The following is a 10779-nucleotide window of genomic DNA, read 5'->3' on the forward strand; positions in this document are numbered from 1 at the left end:
TGCTTGCACTCTCTTTCTCTCTCTCAAAAAATAAACAAACATTAAAAAATAAAAAAATAAAATAAAATAAAATATTTATTAAAAAATTGAGGTGCCTGTGCTGCCAACTCAGAGCCTAGAGCCTGTCTCTGTGACTTGCTGTCTCTCTGCCCTTTCCCCACTCACGCGCACATGCACACGCACACACAAACACATGCACACTCTCTCTCAAAAATAAATAAACATTAAAAAAATTAAAACTAAGGGAGAAAAGGACACCAATCAATGCAATATATGATTGCATATATATGTGCATATTTTCACCACTGGGAATGCATAGAGTGGAAGGAAATCCACAATATGATAAAATTCTATTAAAGAAGTAGGATTGTGTGTAACATTTCTCTGCTCTTAAATCTTTTGAGTTTAGTTCAGTAAATATGTTCTGAGGACCTGCTATATCACAGGCATTGTGCCAGGTCCTAGGGACACTGCTGGCCTGCATCTGCACAAGAGAGTGCCACGGGATGGATGCTAAAGACAGGGTCCTGCTGGGACACAGGGAACACCTGACTCCAGGAGAGGGGAGGTGAGGGGAGAGCTGAGGACGGGGGAGGCTTGAAATGTAGTCCCCTTGGGGCGCCGGGGTGGCTCACTTGGTTGAGTGTCTGACTTCAGCACAGGTCATGATTTCGTGGTTTGTGAGTTCAAGCTCCGTGTTGGGCTCTGAGCTGACAGCTCAGAGCCTGGAGCCGCCTTTGGATTGATTGTCTCCTTTTCTCTCTGCCACTCCCCCATTCATGCTCGTGCGCGCTCTCTCTCTCTCAATCTAAGATAAAAAAAATTAAAAAAATATTTTATTTTTAAAAGAAATGTAGTCCCCTTGTTTTTCTATTAAGAATAACAAATGGGGGGGGGGGGCGGTGCCTGCCTGGCTCAGGCTCAGTTGGTTGAGCAGTTGAGCATCTGAATCTTGATTTCAGCTCAGGTCATGATCTCACAGTTTGTGAGGTTGAGCCCTGCGTTGGGCTCTGCACTGACAGTGCAGACTCTGCTTGGGATTTTCTCTCTCTCTCTTTGCCTCTCCCCTGATCTCTTTCTCAAAATAAATAAATAAACTTAAAAAAAAAAAAAAAGAATAACAATAGGAGCGCCTGCCTGGCTCAGTCGGTGGAGCATGTGACTCTTGATCGCAGGGTTGTATGTTCAAGCCACATGTGGGTTGTAGAGATTATTTAAAAAAATAATAATAATAAAATAATAATAATAATAATAATAATAATAATAATGTTTGTAAGGCCTCCCTGAAAAATGTTGGGAGTCCCATCTGCATTGGGAGCCCTGAGGAGGAAGGAGAGTGTGACATATTCAGAGTCTACAAAGCTTGGGCAGCTGGTAGGCCCAGCTTTAGGGCTCAGTCATGGGAGAGACCAGGAGGACCTGGTCTGAAACAGACTGGGGAGGGATTGGAGTTAGACTCCAGGAAAACATCCAAAAGCCTCTAGGTGATAAGTGGAGGGACCTGATGGACCCCTCAGAGGGAAAGAGAGGGGTCACAGACCCACTTTGTCATCACTGATCTTTGTATAAAGGCCCTAGAGGACACCATAGTGGCTCTAGCTCAGCCCACAGAGCCCCAGGCACAGTGCCTGCCGCTTAAGCCTTACATCCTCCATCTGGGCTGCAGGCTAATCAGGGCCCCTGGAGCCAGTCCCAATCTGTTTCCTTCTATTCTTTGACAGGAAGCTGCTAGAGAGCCAGCCCCCACCCCCCACCCCGCCCCAGCACTCCCTTTCTCTTTTCCACTATGGACAGAGCCACCGTGGAGCGGCTGCCTGCCCGCCACAGACCCAGCTGACATGGGGACCGTTGGAGCAATGCAGCTGTGCTGGGTGATCCTCGGCTTCCTCCTACTCCAAGGTAAGAGGCATTTGCCACTCCGCTTCAGCAGTTCCCCTCCAGCGGTTGGCAGTCCCGGGTGACTGTCCCTCCTTCACAATGTATACCTCACATGCTCTCCATTCAGGTCTGTGCCCAAGGGAAATTCCAGACGCTTCTCATGAAGGGAACGAACGAGTTGAATTGGGGGGGGGGGGGGGAGGGGGTCATTACCAGGCAAAGGTAAAGTAGACATGTGGTTAAATCCTTTTGTGGGAAAATTTCCAGGGTGAACTGGGGCCCCCATAGAGGCTGGCCTCCTGAAATGTGGGAATTGACTGTCTTGATGTGAGACTGAGGCCGGAAAGCTCCTTCCAGAGTGTTCTAGCACAAAACTGTCTGCACCTTGGGCTTTACAGGGAATCCTTTTTCTTCTTTCACATGAGGAGTAACAACCTGGGAATTCCAAATGTTGACTTTAAGCTCAAATCACAGCAAGAGGGATGCAGGATAGATACAAAGAACTATCTGCCAAAGAGGATGTATACAACATCCTCGGCCAGGGGGCTGGATGAGATGACCTCCAGAGGAGATGAATGGAAATACCTCTGAGACTGGATTCTGCTAGCTGACGAATGGTAAAGCAGCTCATAAGGGGTGTTCTAGTTAAGGAGCAGTTGCTGGGAACCATGAGAAATCCAGGAGATTCTGACTCACAGGGCAGCAACTTCCCTTTGGTCATCCCTTCCCCACCCCCACCTCACTCTCCATGAGGCCTCTGTTGAAGACTTAGGAGTCTGCCCTCAGAGTAGCAGAAAAGAGTGCAAAGTGCTTGGATGGGGAGAGAGGATGGCCCTTTCTTGGTGGGGGGTGAGGGGGGACTGAGTTCTGGTACTCTGTCTCCTGGAAAGGTCAGACCTTTCTCTGGAAGCCCATGGGCTGGGGGTAAAACTCTGATTGCCCCCCACCCCACCCTGGGGGTGGGCAGAGTCCCACGCTTGATCTGGGGCAGGGGCACCAGGCTTATTGTAGCAACTGCAGAAATGGCAGAGGAGGAGATTAAAAGGCAAGATTCATGAGGGGGCACTGTCCCAGGCAAATGGCAGGTGGCAGGGCTGAGAATGCCCTGTGTAAACTCTACATAAACCACACTTGCCTCCTGAGTTTCCTTATCTCTCATCCCAAGATCACAGCATACCTACTGCCTCCCTTGAAGAATCCTTTTGAGGATATTCAGGCCCACAAGGTGACCTGACTTGGATCCACAGAGACTTGGAGGGTTGGAAAGAATGGGGCAAAAATTTAAAAAGTCTAGCATTTGAGTTTTCTTGTCCTAACAACCACTTTTGAGGTATGAAATTCATTTGCACGTTAAAGAAGAGAAGACTGAGAACCTGGTCAGACAGTATGTGGTAGAATCAGGACTTGAACTCAAACCTGTCAGACTCAAAAGCTGTGATTTTCAACTATTACATTATGCTGCTGAGGAAAACAGGGGAGGAGGATGGTGGAGGGGGAGGAAGAAGAGGCTAGAAGGTCGTGAAGCAGGTAGGGATTAGGGAGGGGATACGGGAAAATAAGAAATTTATGAGGCCGGGGTTATTCTGCCCAGTGGTCAGAGGCACCATGGCCTGTAGAAACAGATGTGCCTGAAGTTCCTCTTCACACAGAGGAATCTATTGGTGATGGAAAGTTCTGGTAGGGGGTCAGGGCCAGAAGACAGAGAACACAGGCTACTAGAACTTGGAGCTTGTCACTTTGGAACTCCTTCCAAGATGCTAGTTTTGCTTCCAGCTATGCGGGAAGGCACTGCACAGTGCCCACCCACTAAAAGCTAATGTTATAACTTTATAGGACTTAGATGGTACCTTAGATATGCTTGATCAGTAACTGATAGGTGTTTTTAAGATGTGACTTGAAAGGGTTCTTCCAGGGTCATTTTCAGCTGGGAAGAGTTCTCTCTAGCCTCGGACACCTACGAGTTTTAATACCCCTCTGACACCCCACCCAGTGAGCAGGTGGGGCTACCAGAGACTGGTGCCCTGGAAAAATACAGTCAGGGTTTGGGCAAGCTTGGGCTTGGAAATGATTAATTCCACACTGTCCGAGTGATAGCCCCATGGAGGGAGGCAGTGGCTAAGGAAAATAAACAGTTCAGCAAGCCGCCACAGGCTGTACGGGCCCTGGCCCCCAGCTGCATCTGTTCACCCAGGCCCAGGCATGGAGCTTCCCTGTGGATGAGGGGCCTGGGAGCCTGAGGGCCAGGCCAGAGGCTACAGTCCCAGCAGGAGCAGAGGGACGGGAACCCAGCTGGGCGGCTCCACTTCCCCACGTTGTTTTCCTTTCACATTGTTCACAGGTTTCAAGAATGATTTCACTGTGGAAAATGAGCAAACACAACTTGACCTCTCAGGTCCCACACACAAAGGGGATGCACATATGGGCACACAAGCACACATACACATCTACACGGAGGCCCATAGACATACACATGTACATTAAAAAAAAAAAAAGCCGATGATGGCTTCCGACAGGGGCCTCCTGGTAACTAGCTTCTTCCTGGGTTTGGCCAACAATGGCCATTTCTGAAGTAGCCTCTGCCTGTGAGGGTAAAATTGGCTGCTTGTTCAGAGCTTCCCTGGCTCCTATCTATACCTCAGAACTTACTTGCTGTGTGGACCCCTACCTCCAGCTGGAGATACCTACCCCAGTCCCTAGCCTCATTTTATTCACCCCATCTTTCCATCCCTTTCCCTTGGGGCAGGACCAGGATGACAGTATGCACGGGGAAAATGTTTGGCTAAATGGTAGCGTAGCAGGAACGTCAGCCTACAGAACTGGAGTCCTAGGTCCTTTTCTAGATGTAGCAGGCCACTGGCCCTCTGTCCTTGGACAAATCACTAGTTTGAAATAACCTTCACCTGACCTCATGTCAGGTTGGTATAAAACCCACACGGGATTAAAGAGATGGAAAGGACTCTGGGACACTGAACCACAAGGTGGTGGTGATGGTGCTATTGAGTCGTGGTTAGAGGAAGCCAGCACTGTGAGCCAGAGCCACATTCTTCAGCCCTCTGCCAAGTGTGTCTGCCTTCCAGCATGGGAGGCTTGGAAAGCCTGGGTTCTTCTGTGGGCTCTGCACTGGGCAAGAGACTCACCAAGCTAGTCAAAGTGTTTTTTGCTTTCTCTTGCAGGCCACCATTCCCAACCCATGACAATACAGACATCTAGCCTTCAGGGTAAGACCAAGCACAAAGGGCCTGCTCTGGCATTTAGGCCTGGCAGCTTAGGAAGGGCGAGAGGAGCACAGATCTCAGGTGATTAGAGCTGGGGCCAGGGCTCTCGGGACATCCAAGGCTGAGTTCATCTCTGGATGTATTTGAGCATGGCCTAGTCACATGTGCCTTGAAAGAGGAGGGAAATGAATGGATGGGGGTCAGGGGTGCGGCAAGGAGAAAGACTAGAAAACTCCAGTTACAGGGAAGAAGAGAGGGAGACAGAGCAATAGGAGGCAGCGACCCTCAGCCTCAGATGATTTGTTTCAGGAGGCTTCAGCAGTCAAAGTCTGACCACAGAGCCACTTTCTTCCAACACAGGTGAGTAAGTGTGGCTGCCGAGGGGCCAGTCCTTCCCCCCTGCCTGACCCCCTGCCCAGCCCTTCAGACCTGCTTGGAACTCAAGGGTTCTTAAATAGGTGAGGGAGTGTGGTGTCACCAAACCTGCCCCCCTCCACCTCCCACTGCCTCTGTCCTTTCAGGAGACAGCCCTTCCTCAGAGCCCAGCAGCCCAAGCCCTCTGGCCAGCACTGAGACCTCAGGTACTCTGCCACTCAGATCCAGATGCCCTCCAGGGAGGGCCCAGTGAGGGATCAGACTAGTAGAGGAGCAGACAAGTAAACAGGATCTCATGTTGACAACCACAAAGCAGGGTAGGAAGGGCTGTGATGAGCAGAAGGAGAAGGTGCTGCAAGAAAGGCACCTGAATGGCTCAGTCGGTTAAGAGTCAGACTTCAGCTCAGGTGATAGTCTCACAGTTCATGAGTTCCAGCCCTTCATCAGGCTCTGTGCTGATAGCTCAGAGCCCAGAGCCCGCTTCAGATTCTGTGTCTCCCTCTCTCTCTGCCCCTCCCCCACTCACACTCTGTCTCTCTCTCCTTCAAAAATAAATAAAACATTAAAAAAAAAAAAAAAAAAAAAGGTGCTGCAAGAGCCCGGACAAATATCAACCTTGGAAGCCTTTCCTTGGGAGCCAGGTTTGGAGCCTTTCCCAACCATTCCTTGGGAGCCAGGAAAGACATGCTACAGTGTCCTCAGAAGCTAACACCCAAGAGAGAGTTAACCAGAGGAAGACTGTGAGGTAGACAGTGCTAAGGTATATTCCAGGCAGTGGGAATTTTACAGGTAAAGGCCAAGGTAGAAGAGAGGATGGCTTCTTCTGGAATTGAAAGCAGTAAAGAAAATGAGAATTTTGGACTAAAGAGGGCCCCCTGTGTACACGCTGGCCAAGGCCCTGAGCAGGTCCACAAATGCTTCCTTATCTACGGCAGCTCTGGAGAAGGCCTCACAGGTCCTCGATGCAGCCAGTAAACCCAGGACACAGAGCACGAGCACCGTGGATGGTCACTCCCAGTCCCTGTTGGGCCTGACTCAGTCCCAGCCACAGAAGTACACATCAGGACTTGGTGAGTACTTGGGGCTGGGGGTGCAAAGCACTGGGTCATGACTGGTTGGGGTCCTTCTCCCCCTCTTCAGGAGGCCCAGGTTCTGTCCCTCGAGGAGGCATCTCTGGGCCAGGGTCCACATCAGTGGCAGCCTGGTTTGGGAATGAGAGAGGTTTGGTGGGAAGTAGAGACAGAGCCTTGGACCTGATCACAATGAAGATAAAAGGAGCCTGGACTCAGGACTGATAAAGCCATGGAGGGGAAAGAGACGGGTAGAACTCAAAATGATGGAAAGGGAGGCAGAAGAGATTGGACAAGGGCTACATGCTTCTGGGTTCACACCGCAGTGTGGAGGAAGAGCTGGGAGAGAGTGGACGCCTCCATCCTGGCCCTGCTGTGTCATGGCACGGACCCAGGGGTCCCAAGCAGTAGCAGTATGTCCTGTCCACGCTCTCAGTGAAGAGCATTCTGACCCTTTCTGTCATCCTAACCCTTGGCTCTGGGATTGTTTTACACTCATAAATTTATTTGGCAGTCAGGGTGTGGATAAGGAAATGGAATAGCTATCAGACCTGCAGTACAATGAGTGGAAGACAGGGGGCACCTGGCTGGCTCCACTGGTGGAGCTTCTGACTCTTGATGTCAGGGTTATGAGTTTAAACCCCACATTAGGTACAGAGATTATTTAAAAATAAAATCTTTCAGAGGCGCCTGGGTGGCTCAGTCAGTTGGGAGTCCGACTTCAGCTCAGGTCATGATCTCATGGTTTGTGAGTTTGAGCCCTGCATTGGGCTAACTGCTGTTAGCGCAGAGCCGCCTTTGGATCCTCTGTCCACCTCTCTCTCTCTGCCCCTCCCCCACTCATGTGCATGCACACTCTCTCTCTCTCTCTCTCTCTCTCTCTCTCTCAAAAATAAAACATTAAAAATAAAAATAAAATAAAATCTTTAAAAAAAGGAGTTGACAAGGGGGAAGATATGGGTGATCATACTACCTTTTAAGAGGGCCAGAAACTTGTGCCCTTTGCCTGATTTGTTACATTAGTGCGTAGGGATAAATATCTAGTGTGCTTTTTCCTCCCACTTCAACCTTTGGCAAAACACAGATGGCTCTACCTTGCCCATTTTGGCTTCCTGTCTCTGGAACATAAATGGGTCCTGAGGGTATGGTGGGAAAAGAATAACAGGGGAAGCCTAGAGTCCCCTGGAACTAGTAACATGAGCAACCAGCAGTGCAATTCACCCGAACCCACATCACCCAGTTCTGACCTCCATCCTCCTGAGAACTAGTCTGAGTAGCAAGGAGGAAGTCTTTTTGGGAAGGCATGACCTGTTTCTGCAATTCTTTACCTGGGGAAGTGGGAGGGGAGCTAACTCTCTCTCTGGTAGGCTATGCCAGTCCCTTCGCTGATACACCCATCCCCACTCCATTTTAGACACTTCTCAAGATGTTATTCCCACATCAACCACCATGAGCCTGAGGACAAGAGATGACTCGACCATCTTACCCACCCCCACATCAGAGACGGTGCTCACTGTGGCCGCATTTGGTAAGAGGGAGGAGAAGGTGCGGAGAGTGGCAGTCCATGTACTGACTTGGACTCTGGATCTAGATACACAAATTTAAATCTCACCTATTTGTTCTAGGAGGGTTTGGCTGATGAAGAAGGCCCTGGTGGGAAAGAGCCTCCCCTGGCCCTCCCTCCAGGCAGCTCTTTGGGGCTCTGTTGAGTTCCATGTTCTTATGGGAGACTGAGGCCAGGCTGTGGGGCTCACTCTGGCCAGGATCAGCTGGCTGAGAGCTCATTCGTTAGGCAGAGAAGGGGAATTCACTTTTCTCTCAGAGCCTACCTACACAGCACTTAGCCGGGAAGGGGATTTGTACTCCTATCACCCCCTTCTGACCCCTCCTCTGACTCTCCTTTACCCTGTCCTTTTCCCTGTTCAGGTGTTATCAGCTTCATTGTCATCCTGGTGGTTGTGGTGATCATCCTAGTGAGTGTGGTCAGTCTAAGGTTTAAGTGTCGGAAGAACAAGGAGTCTGAAGGTACATGCCCTGCCACTCAGGGCCCCACTTTCCCCTCAGCTGAGGGACCCAGAGGTACATTTTGGGATGGACACTGAGCCTGTAGTAGAGGAAAAGAATGGCACATAGGCATCCCTAATGAAATGGGAGGGTAATCCACTTGGGTGGGCTTTGAAGGATAGGCTGGTCTTCTGGGTTGCAGCATGTGACTCCCAATCTGTGCCTTCGGATTTTTTACAGATCCCCAGAAACCTGGGAGTTCAGGATTATCTGAAAGGTAAGACTGTCAGAGATGGAAGGGAGGAATCATTCATTTGACCTCTCAGTCCCCCATTCTGAGAGAGAACTGATACTTCCTGACTTCTTACACACATGCATAAGCACGCATGGAATCTTGACAGCTTGCACTGAGGCCAGGGCTAGGGGCGGGCAGGACAGGGGCAACCCTAAAATAAAACAATCAGGTGACAAGAGATGAACTGGAACTCTTCAGCCCCAGGGCTTTGTCTCTATAACCCCCTCAGGAAAAGTATAGGAATTCAGATTCTAATAAACCTATTCAAATAAGAAAGCACTTAGGGGGTGCCTGAGTGGCTCAGTCGGTTAAGCATGCAACTTCAGCTCACATCATAATCTCACGATTCATGGGTTTGGGCCCTGAGTTGGGCTCTCTGCTGACAGCTCAGAGCCTGGAGCCTACTTTAGATTATGTGTCTTCCTCTCTCTCTCTCTCTCTTTCTGCCCCTCCCCTGCTTGTGCTTTCTCTCTCTCTCTCAAAAGTAAATAAACATCTAAAAATAAATAAATAAATTAGAAAACACTTTATTTAAGGAGCCACTTACTGAACACCTTATATGGGCCAGGCACTCTGGTAGATATTTTATAATATTATCTCAAATCCTTACAGCGATTCTTCAAAGAGGATATACTGTGTTTTGTATGTTTAAAAATGTTGAGACTTGAAGAATTTGTAACTTGGTCAAGATCATACAAGTTGCAAGTAGTAAAACTAAGATTTTGCTTAAGTTTATTTATTTATTTTGAGAGAGAGAAAGAAAGAGAGAAAGAGAGAGCAGAGCAGGGGAGGGGCAGAGAGAGAGGGAGACAATCCCAGGCAGGCTCCGTGCTGTCAGCGAGGAGCCCGATGTGGGGCTTGAACTCACAAACTGTGAGATCATGACATGAGCTGAAATCAAAAGCCAGATGCTTAACTGACTGAGCCACCCAGGCACCCCCAAAACTAAGATTTATATACAGGTGTTTTGGGCTTCAAAGCACACTCCCATTTCATCATGTTCCACCACCAAAATAGAGGTTTATAGAAACAATGTTCAAAGTTCCAATGCTTGACCCCACAGTTCTTTGACCACCACATTGCCCTCCTGTTCCTCCACTTACAACCCATGTTCTTTCTTACCCCTAGCTGCTCTACAGCCAATGGGGAGAAAGACAGCATCACCCTGATCTCCATGAAGAATATCAACATGAATAACAGCAAAGGATGCCCCACAGCAGAGAAGGTACATTTTTCCTGGTTCTTTCCTCCCTTCTCCTCCTTCTCTTACCCTCAGGCTCTAGTTCCTTAGCCAGAAAGGAGATACTTTCAAAGACCCAGGCTCCTCTCTCCTCTTCCCTAGGCTGCCACTCCCGACAAGGTCCCCCTTTTTCATATTCTATTTATTTTGCAGGTTCTATAGAAGCAACGTTGGGTCCTCATGGGTCCAAAGATGACGCAGCTGCCCTGTGACCGTAAAGAGGAAGGCGATGGGATTGGTAGAGGCAATGAATCACACATAAATTATTTTATTATTTCACACTTCAAGATCTAAAGGATGCTAGCATTCCTCCAGATCTAGGAGCAAGCTACCAATAGGAGAGACTCGCATATGGGCAGCCATTCTAGAAACATAGCCTGCTCCTCCCACCTGCTCGCAGTCACAGGAAGGAGGAGTCTGTATAGCAAGAGCAAGGAAAATGACGAAGTGGAGTGGTCCTTGCTACTTTGCATTAAAGTTATTTTCTGGCCTGCAGTCTAATTTCTTTGAAGGTCTATGCTCTCATGTGTGTTTGTTAACAGGGTTCTAGCAGATTTGGGGCCTCTTTTCCTAGGCAAGGCATGTATCCAAGTTTCTGCCCCTGTAAGAAGCTCTTTGAGAAACCTGGGCGGTGGACAGGACATTTTCTAAGGTCCACCTCCATTTATCTGGATTATTATTATTATTATTATTACTATTATT

At 49.0% G+C, this 10779-nt stretch overlaps 1 protein-coding gene and 1 long non-coding RNA gene across 5 annotated transcripts in view; one reads left to right on the top strand and one right to left on the bottom strand.

Moving 5' to 3' along the window:
• The window catches only part of LOC109252144 (uncharacterized), a 154632-nt gene continuing 143853 nt past the window's right edge, over window positions 1–10779 (bottom strand). Inside the window, exon 4 of the long non-coding RNA XR_008423879.1 lies at window positions 1–18. This is a non-coding gene — a long non-coding RNA (uncharacterized LOC109252144). The remainder of the gene's footprint in view (window positions 19–10779) is intronic.
• Window positions 1765–10578, top strand: ECSCR (endothelial cell surface expressed chemotaxis and apoptosis regulator). Of its 4 annotated transcripts, XM_019424348.2 has the most exons (10): window positions 1766–1899; window positions 5052–5096; window positions 5403–5453; window positions 5615–5674; window positions 6404–6538; window positions 7953–8066; window positions 8465–8563; window positions 8783–8819; window positions 9966–10062; window positions 10231–10578. In XM_019424348.2, exons 1-10 carry the CDS (start codon window positions 1839–1841, stop codon window positions 10237–10239), a joined length of 708 nt encoding a protein of 235 aa, XP_019279893.1. In that variant the 5' UTR covers window positions 1766–1838; the 3' UTR covers window positions 10240–10578. The 4 variants fall into 4 exon arrangements, with proteins under 4 accessions (XP_019279894.1, XP_019279897.1, XP_019279893.1 ...); XM_019424349.2 differs by lacking the exon at window positions 5052–5096 and having other exon boundaries at window positions 1765–1899; XM_019424351.2 differs by lacking the exon at window positions 5615–5674.

This window comes from Panthera pardus, unplaced genomic scaffold (assembly GCF_024362965.1).
Source record: "Panthera pardus isolate Hobbes unplaced genomic scaffold, ASM2436296v1 HiC_scaffold_2, whole genome shotgun sequence".
Classification (NCBI taxonomy): domain Eukaryota; kingdom Metazoa; phylum Chordata; class Mammalia; order Carnivora; family Felidae; genus Panthera; species Panthera pardus.